This window comes from Oncorhynchus mykiss, chromosome 25 (genome assembly GCF_057628025.1).
Source record: "Oncorhynchus mykiss isolate SJ-2025 chromosome 25, ASM5762802v1, whole genome shotgun sequence".
Classification (NCBI taxonomy): Eukaryota; Metazoa; Chordata; class Actinopteri; order Salmoniformes; family Salmonidae; genus Oncorhynchus; species Oncorhynchus mykiss.
Window position 1 is genome coordinate 18,647,536 of NC_143046.1, and position 20,815 is coordinate 18,668,350.

The window sequence follows — 20,815 nt, forward strand, 5'->3', positions numbered from 1 at the left end:
ATTAAAAGTTACTTATAATTTTGATAAAAGTACATTTAAAACTAAATACTTTTTACTCAAGTAATATTTTACTGGGTGAATTTCACTTGAAGAATTTTCTATTAAACTGTACTGTACTACCACATACTGTACTATAACATAATGTACTGTACTACAACATACTGTACTGTACTACCACATACTGTACTACAACATACTGTACTGTACTACAACATACTGTACTGCACTACCACATGATGTAGTGTACTACAACATACTGTACTGTCCTACCACATGCTGTACTGTAAGACTACATACGATACTGTACTACAACATACTGTACTGTACTACTACAAACTGTACTACCACATACTGTACTACTACATACTGTACTACCACATACTGTACTGTACTACAACACACTATACTGTACTGCTACATGATGTAGTGTACTACAACATACTGTACTGTACTACTACATACTGTGCTGTACTACCACATAGCGTACTACAACATGCTGTACTGTACTACCACATGCTGTACTGTACTACCACATACTGTACTGTACTACTACATACTGTGCTGTACTACCACATACTGTACTACCACATACTGTACTGTACTACCGCATACTGTACTACCACATACTGTACTGTACTACAACATACTGTACTGCACTACCACATACTGTACTGTACTACAACATACTGTACTGTACTACTACATGCTGTAGTGTACTACAACATACTGTACTACTACATACTGTGCTGTACTACCACATACTGTACTGTTCTACAACATACTGTACTGTACTACTATATACTGTGCTGTACTACTACATACTGTACTACTACGTACTTTACTATCACATACTGTACTGTACTGCAACACACTATACTGTACTACTACATACTGTGCTGTACTACTACATACTGTGCTGTACTACTACATACTGTACTACCATATACTGTACTACCACATACTGTACTACTACGTACTGTACTACTACATACTCTACTGTACTACCACATACTGTACTGTACTACCACATACTGTACTACTACATACTGTACTGTACTACAACATACTGTACTGCACTACCACATACTATACTGTACTACAACATACTGTACTGTACTACAACATACTGTGCTGTACTACTACATACTGTACTGCACTAGCACATACTGTACTGTACTACGCCATACTGAACTGTACTACTACATACTGTGCTGTACTACAACATACTGTACTAGCACATACTGTACTACCACATACTGTACTGTTATGTACTGTACTACCACATACTGTACTGTACTACAACAGACTGTACTGCACTACCACATACTGTACTGTACTACAACATACTGTACCATATGCTGTACTGTACTACCACATACTGTACTGTACTACTACATACTGTACTGTACTACAACATACTGTACTGCACTAGCACATACTGTACTGTACTACGACATACTGAACTGTACTACTACATACTGTGCTGTACTACAACATACTGTACTAGCACATACTGTACTACCACATACTGTACTGTTATGTACTGTACTACCACATACTGTACTGTACTACAACAGACTGTACTGCACTACCACATACTGTACTGTACTACAACACACTGTACCATATGCTGTACTGTACTACCACATACTGTACTGTACTACTACATACTGTACTGTACTACAACATACTGTACTGCACTACCACATACTGTACTGTACTACCACATACTGTACTGTACTACCACATACTGTACTGTACTACTACATACTGTACTGCACTACCACATACTGTACTATACTACTACACACTGTATAAACTTACTTACTTACTTCCAAAAGAGCTTTATCCAGGGGATCACACAGACCAAGGCATGACACAGCCTAACTATACTGTATAGTACACCATAGAGGACCTACTATATCCTCACAAGGTTTGGTCTCAGATTGAACTGTTCTTCATCAACACATACAATTTGTGTCTATTTGGCCCACATCTAAGGAAGGTTAATGATGATCCCTGACTGTCAGATATAATTTGTTGTAATTTTGGACAGTGAATAATAGAATGTGGTTAAACATGTACTAGTACATGTTTAACCACATTCTATTATTCACTGTCCAAAATTACAACAAATTATATCTGACAGTCAGGGATCATCATTAACCTTCCTTAGATGTGGGCCAAATAGACACAAATTGTATGTGTTGATGAAGAACAGTTCAATCTGAGACCAAACCTTGTGAGGATATAGTAGGTCCTCTATGGTGTACTATACAGTTCTCACCAAGATCCTCATTCGAAATTGTCTTGAGGTTGGAAGAGATTGACAGCATGCATTCATCTCCCTTTGAAAAGCTTCCTATTTTATTGCTCTTATATACAGCATCAGCTATGGCTATGGTGTCTCTGATTAAGAGTAAGTACTGTAGGCTATATCAATGTATGTATACAGTACAGTCCACTTGACTGAATAGATGATGAGATGACAAAAGTCTGTGATTTATGTTGTTTTTCTTTAAGGTGCAGAAATAGTAATGGGAATATTGTATCAGTGTGGCTCTACATCACTGACACAAAAAAGTGTCTATCAGACAGCACTGCCATTATACCCACTGAGTGGCTCTGCTCTGTCATTGTCTATGGGCCCTGGTCAAAAGTAGTGCACTGAGTAGGGAATAAGGTGCCATTTGGGACACCAAATGGTCTGAGGCTGCATTAAAACTATATGCACATTTCTTGGTCGAACAATTGCTCTATTGACAGATCATATAAATTATGTTTTTAGACAAATGTGTAATTTACACATATGTCAAACTTTCACAGGTTCTAGTGTCTCTATTAGATCTAATCTGTGGCAATAATGTCCATGGAATTATAATTATCTTGCCCAATTTGCTGGATTCAGTTGACCCAATTTGTGGACAATCAATTGTTCTTCCACTTCTTCAAACTTTGATGAAAATATTTCAGTCTCTCAGCTTTAACCCCTATTGATCTGTGGTCAAAATGAATCCCTTTAGCCCCATAACGATTTAGCCTTACGCAATATGAAGATCTGTGAACCATAGAGGATGCTTCAAACACTTTCCTACAATATGTTACCTGAAAACACATATGATAATGTACTCCTGAGTCCCAAATGGCTCCTTATTGTCTATATTGTATAGTGTAGGGAAATAGGGACTCTGATGTAGTGCACTAAATAGGGAATAGGGTGCCATTTGGAACTTCTCTACCCCTCTCATACCCACCACAGGGAAATTATTTATAGGATGAAATGCAGTTTCTTTCTTTCTCTTGGTTTTATGACTGAGAACAGGGTTTATCTTTAGTTGAATTGCTCAGGAAATTACTGGGTACAGACCATTCAGTTCAGGCAGCTTAAATATTGTTACTCTGAGCCCAGATATAGACTTTACCTGACAGTGAACAGAAACATATAAATGCAATTATTCTATTTTATTCATAATAATATTTAATATTATTAATATTTTCTATGCAAAAAACACAAGATGGGGGGGGGGGTCTGCTGTTCGCCTTGACACCGATAAAATACAAAGGAAGGGAAAGTCGAACCTGGCTGCCCGTCTGTAAATATCAAATAGCTTGATAACATTACTAGTGCACGCTCATAGGTGGGTGTCGGGCAAGATTTAATTTTTAAAAGTTCTGTGCTGTATTGCCAACTCCATCCATTGTCTGGCATTCGTATTACCTCACTGCTGTAAGTATTCTTTCAGACAGGAACGAGCGCTCGAGCTTGAAATACGTCACTTCTTGCAGTGCAGGCGTATCCCACACTGCTGCTGCTGCGCTCGAGCCGCTCATTCAGAGTGAGGAGCCAACAATTGGACTGTAATCTCTGATTCATTAACGACTTCGAAATACACTTTTCCTTTAGATATTTAAGAATAAAACATGTCTTCAGATAAATTCAGTTTGCAGTATTCCTGTTCAAATTCGTGTTGTTTTGGCAACAAGGAATGTTGGCAACTACTTGAGTAGCAGAAAGTTGTGAGAAGGTGAGTTTCCATGTAGGGCTTTCTGTGGGCTAATAACCCAGCAATCGTTTTCAGAGTATTGATGTTAATTTGCACATTCTGTTATAAATTATGCATTTGCTTAAAAATCTTACTTGAGAAGTGGATTAATTGAAAAAGCCTATTGACAATAATTTACAGTAGGCTATTTATAGTCTTCCTCTCAAATGATCTCAAGTGTAGCTTGCAACAGAACAATTCTAGTTGACTTGTGTTATGTCTGTTAGAGAGAGTGCCTGCGTGTGAGTGCTCTATTATCCTACATTTAGACATTTTTGTCATTTAGTAGACGGATCTTACCCAGAGCGATTTACTGTCGGCCGTGGGATTTATTTTAGATACTCTTGAAATGTTTAATTGGATTTGGGGATTTGGTTTAAGTTGGCAGCATACCTAAGCATAGTAGTTCTGAAAATATACATCCGACTGCAATGTATTCACACTTGAGTCATTATTATTTGTATTTTTTTAGGAACTATGTTGATATACGATGCCAACATGGGAAAGCTCTTCACAGCAATTGTTATGCAGATCTTATGGAGTTGCTCAGGAATACCTGGACAGCAGACATCACCATTTCAATTTACACAAACAGTATACAATACCACTATATATGAAAACTCAGCTGCTAAAAGCTATGTAGAATGCCCAATTAAAATGGGAATATACATCACAGACCCATCCTGGGACATTCAATACAAAATAGAATCTGGAGATGGAGAGGTTTTATTCAAGGCTGAAGAATATGTACTGGGAGACTTCAGTTTCCTGCGAATTAGGACCAAAGGAGGCAGCTCTGCTATACTCAACAGGGAAGTGAAGGAGCACTACTCACTGAGAGTCAAAGCACTAAAATGGAGCACCAACGCTGTCGCTCAAACAATAGTTCAAGTGCGAGTTCTGGACACCAATGATCTCCGGCCTCTTTTCTCACCAACCTCCTACACTGTTTCCGTGCCTGAACACGCTGACATCAGAACTAGCATTGTGAGAGTCACTGCCACCGATGCCGACGTCGGCTCAAATGCAGAGTACTATTTCAGCTTGGGAGGAGAACACACCCACATGTTTGCCATTCATCCTACCAGTGGGGTGATTACTCTCATGGCCAGGCTGGATTACGCTAAGCGGAGGCTGTTTGAGATGGATGTCTTGGCTGTAGATCGGGGCATGAAACTCTATGGGAGCAGTGGCTTCAGCAGCACAGCCAAGCTGACGGTCAGGGTACTGCAGGCCAATGACCACGCTCCCGTCCTCACAGCTGTTCCCTTAGCTCCATCAGCCACAGACACTGACCCTACATATGCTCTAGTAACCGTGGAAGACAATGATCAAGGGCCTAATGGTGAGATAGCATCACTGAGTATAGTAGCTGGGGACCCACTCCAGCAGTTTAGGGCAGTGAAAACCAGCCCTGGTGGAAAAGAATACAGGGTCAAAGCCATTAAGGATGTGGACTGGGATAGTTGTCAGTTTGGATGCAATCTTACACTACAGGCCGAGGATAAAGGTAGCCCGCCACAGTTCTCCTCCGCTGAAGTCATTAGAGTGAGACCCCCACTTGTTGATGTGAGGGCTCCTACATTTGAAAAAAACATTTACAGAGTCAACCTGACAGAATTTTCCCCGCCCAACACTTCTGTTGTAATGGTGAGAGCTATGCCAAATCACCCCATGTTGAAATACTCCATCAAATACCCCAAGATCCAACAGATCACTCATCCTTTCACTATTAATTCAAACACAGGCTTGATAACAACAACTGCAGCTATCCAAGCTGACTGTGCCAGCAAGTATGACTTTGAGGTGATTATTAATAACCAAGAACAAGCATCAACCAGGGTGGTCATCAACGTGATTGATGTGAATAATAATGCACCGGTTTTTCAGCAACCGACCTACAAAGGCAATGTCAATGAAAATGTACCAGTGGGGACCAGCATCCTCACGGTCAGTGCCAGTGACATGGATGAAGGAGAGAATGGTTACGTTACTTACACCATCGCCAATGTAAACCCACCACAACCTTTTAACATAGATTACTTCACAGGTGTCATCAGCACTGCCAAGGAATTGGACTATGAAAAGATGCCAAGGGTTTACAACCTCAGAGTCAGAGCTTCAGATTGGGGCTCTCCTTTCCGCCGTGAAGTGGAGACTCCAGTTTCTATTACACTCAACAACCTTAATGACAATGAGCCCTTGTTTGAGAAGGTTGACTGTGAAGTGAGCTTACCAAGATACTACAGGGTGGGTGAGCAGATAGTCGCGGTGTCTGCTATCGATGCAGATGACATGGAAGGGGTTCAGCATGTAGTCATAGACGGTAACAGCCTTGGTCTTTTTGACTTGACACCAGACACTGGGCTGTTATCACTCAAGCTGCCCTTACATTACGGCGAAGCTGCAAGGTTGTCCTTCCACTCCTTACAAATTAGTGCCAACGATGGGGAGACATCAAGTAAGCCAATGTTTGTGAACATCACAGTCCTGTCTGGTTCAGGAGCCGTCTTTGAAAAGTGTGTGGATACAGGAGTGGTTGGGCGTATGGCTGAGAAGCTGCTTCTTGGCACCATGCCCCCCTCTCAAAGAGAAGATCATTTTGAGGACATTCATTCAATCAATAATTATTTTCCTCACTTTGTGGACTCTACTCCTAAGGTCATTGAGGTTAAAGAGGACCTACAAGTTGGGATGAGGATAGCTCATCTAAGTGCCATAGACGCAGACCATGGCTTCAGTGGAACATTGATGTTTGTGATATCTGGAGGAGATGTCGAGAGTCGTTTCATGATTGAAATGGACACGGGTTGGCTAAAGATTATGGAGCCATTAGACAGAGAAATAATGGATCAATATACTCTCAACATCACTGTGTATGATCTGGGAACACCACAGCGGTCAGCGTCACATGTCTTACAGATCAATGTCCTGGATTCAAATGACAACAGCCCAATCTTCCTCCAGAATAGCTACTCTGTATCGATAAGGGAGGATACAGACGTAGGAACAGCTGTCATTCAGGTTGATGCCACAGATAAAGATTCAGGGGCCAACAGAATCATCAGGTATTCATTGATGGCTGAGTCCGATCACTTTGTCATAGATGACCAGACGGGAGTGGTGAAGGTTAAAAGTCCATTGGACCGGGAGCTACACCCAACTATTATCCTAAAAGTTGTGGCCTGTGATCAGGCAGTTGATGAACCTCAGATGGTTTCTACAGTATCTCTGAAGATAGTGTTAGAGGATATCAATGACAACCCTCCTAGGTTTTTCCCCCTCCACCAGCGCGTGAAGGTGCGGGAGGACCTCCCGCTAGGGGCGGTGGTGGTCTGGCTACAGGCCCATGACCCTGACCAAGGTCAGTCTGGACAGGTCCGTTTCAGCCTGCTGGACAATGGAGATGGAGACTTTGATGTTGATAAAACAAACGGTGCTGTTCGTATATTAAGGACCCTGGACTTTGAGAGGAGACAGGTGTATAACCTGACAGCCAGAGCCAAGGATAAAGGGAAACCTGAGTCGTTGTCCTGCACATGTTTTATTGAAGTCTACGTAGTAGATGTGGATGAGAATCTGCACCAGCCTCGGTTTGCCTCCTTTGTGGATAAGGGAAGTGTGAGAGAAGATGCTCCTGTTGGCACAACTATAATGACAGTTATAGCACAAGACAATGACCAAGGTAGAGCTGGAGAAATACGCTATTCTATAAGGGACGGATCAGGCCTCGGAGTATTCACCATAGATGAAGAGAGTGGTAAGAGATTTCTTCTTTTTAAAATGATAACCTTTAAACCTAACCCTGCTATAGCATTGAAATGTACTATATATTGCATGTTGTAACCAAGTGAATGCAAAAATGGTCTTCATATATTTTCTTGTTTGGATAAAACATTTGTCCCTTTAGGCCAACACAACCCTTTATCACTGAGGTATTTAAAACCGGGTTATTCTTGAACTTACTTTGCATTTTCAATGATGTTTTTGACTTATATCTGGACTTTCATCCTGTAATGTTTGCTATGTAAAGTAGAGAGCACAGAGCTGGGATCTCGAGCCGTGTGTGAGACCAGAGTTCCCAGTGATGCCTTGACATGAAACATGCTTCTTCTCTTTCTCCTCACAGGTGTCATACAGACACAGGAGCTTTTAGACCATGAGACCACCGATCATTACTGGCTGACTATCTATGGCACCGACCTAGCTGTGGTGCCTCAGTCGTCCTTTATGGAGGTCTACATTGAGGTTAGTTTATTGTTGGATTGTGTTCTTTTTTGTCCATGTCTCTCTTTTTTATTTATCTTAATTCACATGTAGCACTTTGCGATTGTTTTTCAATGACATTTGTGTTCCAAATCAAATGTATGATTATTTATTATTCAGGTTGAAGATGTCAACGACAATGCACCACAGACCTCCGAGCCAGTCTATTATCCTGAGGTCATGGAGAATTCCCCCAAGGATGTATCTGTTATCCAGGTCCATACTTCTAGACATACTTTTAAAGAAGCACTTTTATGAACTTCCACTGTCCTCCGAGAGTTGCTGAATGTTCTCTCCCCTTCTGTTATCCAGGTGGAGGCGGTGGACCCTGACTCTGGGAACAGTGACAAGTTCGACTATAAGATAACCAGCGGGAACCCACAGGGATTCTTCAGCATCGACCACCAGACGGGTGCAATCCTAAACACTATTCATGCATTTTTACAGTGGTTCTTCCTTTAAAAGTTGCGGTGTACTGCAGCACAGATAGCGGGGTGCCGCAGAATTCTATGGCACGTTATTTAAGTGTCAGCCATTGTTGCCAGAATGACACAATTTACCACAATCTGCCACCATTTACCACAAACGGTCGCGGCATAAGCTGAAAACTTTTGAAAGAAGATCCTCACTATGCTTTGTATTGTTACACACTGATCTTTGTGTGAGACTGTCCTATTGCGTCATCATGTTTAACTGATTTTAGCCAAAGTGTTGTACTTTTCATTATACTGTAAACCATTTGATGTCATAACAAGCGTAACATCCCTGAAAAGTTTTGCACAGTAGGCTAATTTAAACATGAACATTTTCAGTTTGCATAGACATCTCACTCAGTACGAACTCTTCTCATGGAAGCGCTCCTGTTATGCAAAGTTTTATGGCAGCACTCCCTGTAAAGTAAATCTAACATTGCTAGTCCAGTGTAGAGATAGTGTTGCTGTCTGTCCAGTATATATCTCTGTGTTTCATGTCATCTGGGTGAGCCTGGTCCCATATCTGTGCTTGTTTAGCCAACTCCTTGTAATGTCATGAAACAGTCAGAGGACTTGGCTAATGCAAATACAGATCTGGGACCAGGCTAGAGCTTGATGGCCACACCATGTCATTTAGTTTATTTCTAACACTAGATTTTCTGTTGTGTCCATGAGAAAGCCCTTGTGCACCCAGCCAACAGGGTTTACTGACCATGAGAAAGCCCTTGTGCACCCAGCCAACAGGGTTTACTGACCATGAGAAAGCCCTTGTGCACCCAGCCAACAGGGTTTACTGACCATGAGAAAGCCCTTGTGCACTCAGCCAATAGTGTTTACTGACCATGAAAAAGCCCTTGTGCACCCAGCCAACAGGGTTTACTGACCATGAAAAAGCCCTTTCACTGTAAATCAACCAGCTTCATACCGCTCCCCAATGGCACCCTATTCCCTATATCGTGCACTTACTTTTGGCCAGAGCTCTGATCAAAAGGAGTGCACTATGTAGGTAATAGGGTGCCATTTGGGACAGGGACTGTATCAGGTTGAGAACAATGTCGGCGTTTTTACCAAAAAAGACCCTGTGGAGAACAGATCCAACCAAGTAGGTTATGGATTCCTTCTCTAACAACTTCCAGACATTGCTACTGTAGTCTGTAGACCTATAATAGGTTACCTATCCTTAGCTACAGTATTATAATATATTTTCCCTCTGATACAGTAAATCTTGGCTTGTTTCTTTATACTATAACTGTTGAGAAGAATAAGTTACTTCCATTATGTCATTATTTAGTTACTTCATTGTTAATTCAAGTAGCAATCAAGAACCTTCCCAGCCCTATGTTGTGGTGGACTTTCCCCCTGCATAACTAACATAATGCTATGCTATCAACAGGCTTGGCTTACAAAATGTATTTTTTCCCACTGCTAATCATACATAGCACACAAAACAGCCATCGTTTATGTGGTTTCAATGGGCAAGTGGACTCCACATTTAACCTAACAAGCATCCCGTTAAGTCTTGGGAAAAAACAGTTTTCCTTTCCTCAGAATATGGCACAAACTTGTTGTATTGGAAGTGGTTAATTTCTTTGGGCTTATGTGCATGAATTTGTGTATAAAACCTGCGTTTATGGCCCAGTGTTTAAGGACCATATATAAAGTAGAACATGTCTGAAGGTCCATTCCAGCTCCCCAGAGCTGGGTACAAGACACAAACACTCTATGCCTCTGAAACATACCCATGTTCATTTGCCTTTGAATAACATTAACCCACATTATCAGTGATGCAAATGGGAGTTTTGCAAGAACACAGGAGTATCTTACATGTAGATCATGACTGTATTAATACAGTCTGTGTTTGATATCTGACCTGACAGGTTTGGTGACAACCACTTCCAGAAAACTGGACAGAGAGCAGCAAGAGGAACATACACTGGAGGTGAACCATCTTTTATACGTAGCATCATCCTATTGGACGTTCTGGAAATCAATATCCAATTAATCAAAATATGAATATCTAACATACTGTAAAAGTGACACCTCATGCTTGCTTGACCCTTCCCCTCCTTCCTCACTCCCAGATCACAGTAACAGACAAGGGCGTGCCAGCCAGGTCCACAGCTGTCCGGGTGGTGGTGAGGGTGCAGGATGAGAACGACAACACCCCACAGTTCCTGGAGAAGATCTATAAGGTCCAGCTCCCAGAGAGGGACAGGGACAGGTCAGACAGGGACAGGTCAAACGGAGACAGGGAGAGACCAACAGAGAGGAGGGGGGTTGCTAAAAGCGAGCCAATCTACAGAGTGATCGCCTCTGACAGAGACACGGGCCCCAACGCTGAGGTGTCCTACAGCATCGAGGGGGGAGACGAGCAGGGGAGGTTCTTCATCGAACCCCAAACTGGCCATGTTTTCTCCAGAGAGGTTGTCTCGGCAGGACAGCATGCCATCCTTACAGTAAGTCTGTACAGCTTGTTACAGTAGCTACTGTGGTATTACATCTGTTTAGCAATGAAATGTATTCAATTATCTATCATATTTATATAGCCATTCAGCACCAGCCTGCAGCTTCAAACTTTGTGTTTAAATATGAACTAGTTAAAGACATGCAATATGTATGCTCAACATGTGTATTAAGTCTGCTCAGCATGCTACTGATGTATAACATGTGTATTAAGTCTGCCAACATGCTACTGATGTATAACATGTGTATTAAGTCTGCTCAATATGCTACTGATGTATAACTTGTATTAAGTCTGCTCAGCATGCTACTGATGTATAACATGTGTATTAAGTCTGCTCAGCATGCTACTGATGTATAACATGTGTATTAAGTCTGCCAACATGCTACTGATGTATAACATGTTTATTAAGTCTGCTCAATATGCTACTGATGTATAACGTGTATTAAGTCTGCTCAGCATGCTACTGATGTATAACATGTGTATTAAGTCTGCCAACATGCTACTGATGTATAACATGTGTATTAAGTCTGCTCAATATGCTACTGATGTATAACGTGTATTAAGTCTGCCAACATGCTACTGATGTATAACGTGTATTAATTCTGCTCAACGTGCTACTGATGTATAACATGTATTACGTCCATTTAGCTCAAGGCAGCACCTTAAGTATTTCTGTTAATAACCCAGTTATTATCCCTTGCTCTCCCATGTTGTGCCGTTGCCCAGATTAAAGTGGTGGACAACGGGAGACCCCAAAGGTCCTCAACCTGTCGGCTGCACATTGAGTGGATCGTGAGGCCTGAGCCCTCCTCTGAGCCCTTGGTGTTTGAAGAGACCTCCCTCGTCTTCTCTGTCATGGAGACTGACCCAGTGGCTCACATGGTGGGGGTCATCTCCACCCAACCCATAGACACACCTGTCTGGTTCCAAATCACAGGTAACCAGTAACACACATTAGTGTTTCCAGACTCACCTGTCTGTTTCCAAATCACTGGTAACCAGTAACACACATTAGTGTTTCCAGACTCACCTGTCTGTTTCCAAATCACCGGTAACCAGTAACACACATTTGTTTTTCCAGACTCACCTGTCTGCATCAAAATTACAGGAACCCAGCACATTAATCATTTCCCATGCAGAAAATGTGTGAATGTGGGTTACTATTGTTGATATCACCATTATTCTGTAAAAACTTGAGCTGCTATGTTGAAGTCTTTAGGCTTAATTTCCTAAAGGTTTGCTAGGTAACAGCCCATGTCAGAAATAAGGTTTGCTAGACAACAACCCCTGTTAGAAGTAAGGCTTGCTAGATAACAACCCCTGTTAGAAGTAATGCTTGCTAGATAACAACCCCTGTTAGAAGTAAGGCTTGCTAGGTAACAACCCCTGTTAGAAGTAAGGCTTGCTAGGTAACAACCCCTGTTAGAAGTAAGGCTTGCTAGATAACAACCCCTGTTAGAAGTAAGGCTTGCTAGATAACAACCCCTGTTAGAAGTAAGGCTAGCTAGGTAACAACCCCTGTTAGAAGTAAGGCTTGCTAGATAACAACCCCTGTTAGAAGTAAGGCTTGCTAGGTAACAACCCCTGTTAGAAGTAAGGCTTGCTAGGTAACAACCCCTGTTAGAAGTAAGGCTTGCTAGATAACAACCCCTGTTAGAAGTAAGGCTTGCTAGGTAGCAACCCCTGTTAGAAGTAAGGCTTGCTAGATAACAACCCCTGTTAGAAGTAAGGCTTGCTAGATAACAACCCCTGTTAGAAGTAAGGCTTGCTAGGTAGCAACCCCTGTTAGAAGTAAGGCTTGCTAGATAACAACCCCTGTTAGAAGTAAGGCTTGCTAGATAACAACCACTGTTAGAAGTAAGGCTTGCTAGGTAACAACCCCTGTTAGAAGTAAGGCTTGCTAGATAACAACCCCTGTTAAAAGTAAGGCTTGCTAGGTAGCAACCCCTGTTAGAAGTAAGGCTTGCTAGGTAGCAACCCCTGTTAGAAGTAAGGCTTGCTAGGTAACAACCCCTGTTAGAAGTAAGGCTTTGGTAGATAACAACCCCTGTTAGAAGTAAGGCTTGCTAGGTAACAACCCCTGTTAGAAGTAAGGCCTGCTAGATAACAACCCCTGTTAGAAGTAAGGCTTGCTAGATAACAACCCCTGTTAGAATTAAGGCTTGCTAGGTAACAACCCCTGTTAGAAGTAAGGTTTGCTAGGTAACAACCCCTGTTAGAAGTAAGGCTTGCTAGGTAACAACCCCTGTTAGAAGTAAGGCTTGCTAGGTAACAACCCCTGTTAGAAGTAAGGCTTGCTAGGTAACAACCCCTGTTAGAAGTAAGGCTTGCTAGGTAACAACCCCTGTTAGAAGTAAGGCTTGCTAGATAACAACCCCTGTTAGAAGTAAGGCTTGCTAGATAACAACCCCTGTTAGAAGTAAGGCTTGCTAGATAACAACCCCTGTTAGAAGTAAGGCTTGCTAGGTAACAACCCCTGTTAGAAGTAAGGCCTGCTAGACAACAACCCCTGTTAGAAGTAAGGCCTGCTAGACAACAACCCCTGTTAGAAGTAAGGCTTGCTAGGTAACAACCCCTGTTAGAAGTAAGGCTTGCTAGATAACAACCCCTGTTAGAAGTAAGGCTTGCTAGATAACAACCCCTGTTAGAAGTAAGGCTTGCTAGGTAACAACCCCTATTAGAAGTAAGGCTTGCTAGGTAACAACCCCTGTTAGAAGTAAGGCTTGCTAGATAACAACCCCTGTTAGAAGTAAGGCTTGCTAGATAACAACCCCTGTTAGAAGTAAGGCTTGCTAGGTAACAACCCCTGTTAGAAGTAAGGCTTGCTAGGTAACAACCCCTGTTAGAAGTAAGGCTTGCTAGGTAACAACCCCTGTTAGAAGTAAGGCTTGCTAGATAACAACCCGTTAGACGTCGTTCACTTCTCTTTCTCTTTACCTCTTCTCCTGCACTAATTAACTGTCCTACAACTGACAACTTGATCTCTCTTCTGTTCTGCTCCTCTGTTCAAACTCTCCTCTTTCTCTCACCCTCTGCGGATTTCTCTTTAATTGGCAAGGAGACATGCACGCTAAAGAAGTGTTTCACATCGCTCAAATGGCTTGCGACTTGACATGTACTACAGAAGGTATCTGCTGCAGAGATTAACCAGATCTTGTTATCTACCTCCTGTTCTTTGTTAGGCTTTGTGATGCTTTCTCAGAATGCCCAACTTGTACAGATTTCATAGAAAAATGTAACATCGTTGATTAAATAAAATTGTGTATGTCTATTTTTGACATTTGTCCACTCTCTTATGGTGTTGTTATCAAATAGAATAAGATTAAATAGGATTATATGGGTTTACTCTTAAGCATAGAAGACAATGCATCCAAAAAAAGCTCTATATGTCTCCTGTTGAGAGAAGGGGAAACGTTAATTTAATCCACTGTTACTTCTCATTACGCTGATAACAGGTGGCAACGCTGACAGCCGCTTCGATGTAGGCAAGGGCAGTGGAACCGTCATTTTAGCCAAACCCCTCCATGCAGAACCAAAATCAAATTACAGCCTGACAGTGGAGGCAACAGATGGAAACAGATACATCAGCACCCAGGTAATTCACGACACTGAAAAACACAGGACTGAAATTTTTTTTCTCCAGATAACTCCTGCCATATGGGTACCATGCTAGCATCCAGGGAATGCTGTCTTGTCACACAGCCGAATGACAAATGAGTTGGCTGTTGGATTTTTATGTACATCTTCCAACTTATTTTAAATGATTCAGAGATATTGTAAAGCAGGGGTTGGCAACAGGCACGTAAAGGGATTATTTAGGGGCAATGTTTTTAGTAAAAAAAACTTTATTTAGAATTAAAGTATTCCAATGAATAAAAAAAGAGACGTGATGGGGTTCAATGTAATTGTCACGTTCGCTGGAATAATTATCGGACCAAGCTGCAGCGCGATATGGTTTCCACATATTATTTATTAGAAACGCACCAAAAGAACATAGAAAGAACGAAACAAACAACGAACCGTAACAAAGAGGTGTAACATACACTAACTCAAAACAATATCCCATAAAACACAGGTGGAAAAAATGCTACTTAAATATGATCCCCAATTAGAGACAACGATAGCCAGCTGCCTCTAATTGGGAATCATACCAAACACCAACATAGAAAAACGAAACTAGAACCCCACATAGAAAATAATAACTAGAAACCCCTCCAGTCACGCCCTGACCTACTTTACCATAGAAAAACAAAGGCTCTCTATGGTCAGGGCGTGACAGTAATTAAGGTATGAAATGATTATTTTCAAATAAAAACTATTTTTGGGCTTAGTTGTGGTCAATTTGCAGTGTACAAATTATTATAATTATGTTGTGTCCCTCCGACCATCTGCCCACGGCTAAGTCTATACTTAACAAAAATATAAACGCAGCATGCAACAATTTCAAATATTTTACTGAGTTATCAGTCAATTAAAATATATTCATTAGGTCCTAATCAATGAATTTCACATCACTAGGCAGGGGTGCAGCCATCGGTATGCCTGGGAAGGCATATGCCCACCTACTTGTGAGCCAGGTCCACCCACTGGGGAGCCAGGCCCAGCCAATCAGAATTATTTTTCCCCTACAAAAGGGCGTTATTACAGACAGAAATACTCCTCAGCTTCATCGGCTATCCGGGTGGCTGGTCTCAGACGATCCTGCAGGTGAAGCCGGATGTGGAGGTCCTGGGCTGGCGTGGTTCCATGTGGTTGTGAGGCCGGTTGTACATACTGCCAAATTCTCTTAAATTACATTGGGAGATGGCTTATGGTAGAGAAATTAACATTAAATTATCTGGCAACAGCTCTAGTGGACATTCCTGCAGTCAGCATGCCAATTGCATGCTCCTTCAAACCTTGAGTCATTGATGGCATTGTGTTGTGTGACAAAACTGCACATTTTAGAGTGGCCTTTTATTGTCCCCAGTGTAAGGTGCACCTGTATAATGATCATGCTGTTTAATCAGCTTCTTGATATGCCACACCTGTTAGGTGGATGGATTATCTTGGCAAAGGAGAAATTCTCACTAACAGGGATGTAAACAAATTTGTGCGCAAAATGTTAGAGAAATAAGCTTTTTGTGCATAGGAACATTTCTGGGATCTTTTATTTCAGCTAATGAAACATGGGACCAACACTACATGTTGCGTTTATATTTTTGTTCAGGATAGTTGTAAAATGTTAAATGCAATACATCGGTGATGACTGACATTTAGGGAATCAAAAAGAAGAAGCACTAGCTATAATGTTGTAGGCCTTAGGCTGTGACCTTGTAAGACATTTCATATGCTGCACACATTACCTTGAGACTAAGGCAATTTTATCTAGGTATAGTTTGTGTTGAGTGATCTGCACCAAATACAGTGCCTTGCGAAAGTATTCGGCCCCCTTGAACTTTGCGACCTTTTGCCACATTTCAGGCTTCAAACATAAAGATATAAAACTGTATTTTTTTGTGAAGAATCAACAACAAGTGGGACACAATCATGAAGTGGAACGACATTTATTGGATATTTCAAACTTTTTTAACAAATCAAAAACTGAAAAATTGGGCGTGCAAAATTATTCAGCCCCCTTAAGTTAATACTTTGTAGCGCCATCTTTTGCTGCGATTACAGCTGTAAGTTGCTTGGGGTATGTCTCTATCAGTTTTGCACATCGAGAGACTGACATTTTTTCCCATTCCTCCTTGCAAAACAGCTCGAGCTCAGTGAGGTTGGATGGAGAGCATTTGTGAACAGCAGTTTTCAGTTCTTTCCACAGATTCTCGATTGGATTCAGGTCTGGACTTTGACTTGGCCATTCTAACACCTGGATATGTTTATTTTTGAACCATTCCATTGTAGATTTTGCTTTATGTTTTGGATCATTGTCTTGTTAGAAGACAAATCTCCGTCCCAGTCTCAGGTCTTTTGCAGACTCCATCAGGTTTTCTTCCAGAATGGTCCTGTATTTGGCTCCATCCATCTTCCCATCAATTTTAACCATCTTCCCTGTCCCTGCTGAAGAAAAGCAGGCCCAAACCATGATGCTGCCACCACCATGTTTGACAGTGGGGATGGTGTGTTCAGCTGTGTTGCTTTTACGCCAAACATAACGTTTTGCATTGTTGCCAAAAAGTTCAATTTTGGTTTCATCTGACCAGAGCACCTTCTTCCACATGTTTGGTGTGTCTCCCAGGTGGCTTGTGGCAAACTTTAAACGACACTTTTTATGGATATCTTTAAGAAATGGCTTTCTTCTTGCCACTCTTCCATAAAGGCCAGATTTGTGCAATATACGACTGATTGTTGTCCTATGGACAGAGTCTCCCACCTCAGCTGTAGATCTATGCAGTTCATCCAGAGTGATCATGGGCCTCTTGGCTGCATCTCTGATCAGTCTTCTCCTTGTATGAGCAGAAATTTTAGAGGGACGGCCAGGTCTTGGTAGATTTGCAGTGGTCTGATACTCCTTCCATTTCAATATTATCGCTTGCACAGTGCTCCTTGGGATGTTTAAAGCTTGGGAAATCTTTTTGTATCCAAATCCGGCTTTAAACTTCTTCACAACAGTATCTCGGACCTGCCTGGTGTGTTCCTTGTTCTTCATGATGCTCTCTGCGCTTTTAACGGACCTCTGAGACTATCACAGTGCAGGTGCATTTATACGGAGACTTGATTACACACAGGTGGATTGTATTTATCATCATTAGTCATTTAGGTTAACATTGGATCATTCAGAGATCCTCACTGAACTTCTGGAGAGAGTTTGCTGCACTGAAAGTAAAGGGGCTGAATAATTTTGCACGCCCAATTTTTCAGTTTTTGATTTGTTAAAAAAGTTTGAAATATCCAATAAATGTCGTTCCACTTCATGATTGTGTCCCACTTGTTGTTGATTCTTCACAAAAAATACAGTTTTATATCTTTATGTTTGAAGCCTGAAATGTGGCAAAAGGTCGCAAAGTTCAAGGGGGCCGAATACTTTCGCAAGGCACTGTACATATACCTCCTTGTTCCTATAGCCACAACATCCTCAAGCCGTCCACGTGTGCTTGTTGTTGGTGGAGGATTTGTAGGTGTTTGTGCACAGAAATGGCATGCATCACCATGACCAACAGCCTGGGGTGAAGCGATTGGTTAGACAGGGAATGACATTCACTGTTTTGTTATGGTTCAGTCTCAGTTTCAGTGTCTCTGGTTCCAGAGAAATTCCACCATGAAATGATAATCATGAGCTGCATACTAAATCGAACCCTATTCCTTATTATGGTAGTGCACTACATTAGGGATAGGCTGTCATCTGGGATGCACACATGGCCTTCATATGGTTTTAAAGGTCCAGGTTTAGAGAATTGTTTACCCAAGCGGTTTTATTGCAATCTAGGCATCTGCCAAACACTATCATTTCTTCATTTGTTTGTTTGTAGCGACTTTTTCTCTAAAAAGCACATTTATTTATGGCAATTTCTACCTCAGTTTAATTTCTACCATATGTTCCTGCACATAATGCCGTTGAGTCACTTCTCTTTCCCCTCTTATGTGGGTTTATGGAGTATGGAACTAATGTTGAAAATAGCTACAGTACCAAAATATTGGACATTCAAACAGGATCTTAGAAGGGAACACTTTTAGTGCTGACTCCACTCAGGAAACAAGGGAAGACTATTTTAAATATAAAAGTGTAATGCATGACAGCAATGAAGATGTCCACACTTAAAGCTGACTGTTAAGTTAATTTGCAAGATGTTGGAAATCGGTGCAACAAATACTTATACAGCAATGCATGACAGCAATTAATATGTAATGCATACTGTTATTTTCATTTGCATACTGTTGTAACTAAATGCATTTTGAAACAAACAGCCTCTTTTCAATTTGCAGTATGTTGGAAATTGGTGCAACAAATACACAGTCTTCATTTACCTAGGTGTTCATCAAAGTGATTGACACCAACAACCACCAGCCCCAGTTCTCTCAGCCCCAGTATGAGGTCAGCATCCCAGAGGACACAGCACCAGAAACAGGCATTCTGCAGCTCAGTGCCACAGACAGAGACCAGAGGAACAGGCTAACCTTCACTCTGCTGAGCAGCACTGATCTCTTCAGCCAGAAGAGGTTCAGGCTGGACCCTGGGACGGGACAGCTCTACACCACAGAACCACTGGACCACGAGGTCATGAACAAACACACCCTCACTGTCATGGTAAGACAACATAAGGGATCTACCGCCACACCCTTACTGTCATGGTAAGACGACATGAGGGATCTACCGTCACACACTCACTGTCATGGTAAGACGACATGAGGGCTCTACCGCCACACACTCACTGTCATAGTAAGACGACATGAGGGCTCTACCGCCACACACTCACTGTCATGGTAAGATGACATGAGGGCTCTACCGCCACAGCCTCACTGTCATGGTAAGACGACATGAGGGCTCTACCGCCACACCCTCACTGTCATGGTAAGACGACATGAGGGCTCTACCGCCACACCCTCACTGTCATGGTAAGGCGACATGAGGGCTCTACCGCCACACCCTCACTGACATGGTAAGACGACATGAGGGCTCTACCGCCACACCCTCACTGTCATGGTAAGACGACATGAGGGCTCTACCGCCACACCCTCACTGTCATGGTAAGACGACATGAGGGCTCTACCGCCACACCCTCACTGTCATGGTAAGACGACATGAGGGCTCTACCGCCACACCCTCACTGACATGGTAAGACGACATGAGGGCTCTACCGCCACACCCTCACTGTCATGGTAAGACAACATGAGGGCTCTACCGCCACACCCTCACTGTCATGGTAAGATGACATGAGGGCTCTACCGCCACACCCTCACTGTCATAGTAAGACAAAACTAGGTATTTAATTTGTTTGTGTCCCAGATGGCACCCTATTCCCTTTATAGTGCACTACTTTTGACCATGGCCCACAAAAGTAGTGCACTATATAGGGAGGAGGGTGCTATTATTTGGAACGCACAATGAGTCATGTATCACTCATAACACGCAAATCAAGCTGATAAACAAGCCTTTCAAATCAGATCAAATCAAGATGACAAACAAAACTTTCTAATCAAGCGGATAAACAGGCCTTTCTGTGTCACTGTGTGGATGTCTTGGTTGATGTTTTGTTTGAGAAACAGGCCTGTAGGAATAACTGGTACAGTGTAGCACCTACCCATGTGTGATATAATGTCTTATATGAGTACTGTGATCCATGTGTTTTCCAGGTGTGTGATGATTGTGTGCCTGTAAAGCGTAACCTGGTCAGAGTGATAGTTAATGTGGAGGACACCAATGATAACACCCCCTGGTTCACCAGCCCCCGGTACTCAGGCCAGGTGTTTGAGTCAGCTGCTGTGGGATCGGCTGTACTTCAAGTTACTGCTCAGGACCGAGACAGAGGAAGCAATGCAGAGATCAGCTACATCATAGAGTCAGGTACAGTACTGTTCCTACCACACTGTTGAAACCATGACTCTCTGTGTACCATGACTTTTTAGTCTTTGACTATTAATTAATA

At 42.1% G+C, this 20,815-nt stretch overlaps 1 protein-coding gene across 1 annotated transcript in view; it reads left to right on the forward strand.

Moving 5' to 3' along the window:
- Positions 1-4,519: 4,519 nt before the first annotated feature.
- The window catches only part of fat1b (FAT atypical cadherin 1b), a 44,694-nt gene continuing 28,398 nt past the window's right edge, over positions 4,520-20,815 (forward strand). Inside the window, exons 1-10 of the mRNA XM_036969679.2 lie at positions 4,520-7,803; positions 8,173-8,291; positions 8,430-8,525; positions 8,622-8,721; positions 10,660-10,721; positions 10,864-11,238; positions 11,973-12,183; positions 14,702-14,841; positions 19,201-19,476; positions 20,523-20,733. Of these exons, the coding sequence (XP_036825574.2) occupies positions 4,521-7,803; positions 8,173-8,291; positions 8,430-8,525; positions 8,622-8,721; positions 10,660-10,721; positions 10,864-11,238; positions 11,973-12,183; positions 14,702-14,841; positions 19,201-19,476; positions 20,523-20,733 (4,873 nt within the window). The 5' untranslated portion in view covers position 4,520. The remainder of the gene's footprint in view (positions 7,804-8,172; positions 8,292-8,429; positions 8,526-8,621; positions 8,722-10,659; positions 10,722-10,863; positions 11,239-11,972; positions 12,184-14,701; positions 14,842-19,200; positions 19,477-20,522; positions 20,734-20,815) is intronic.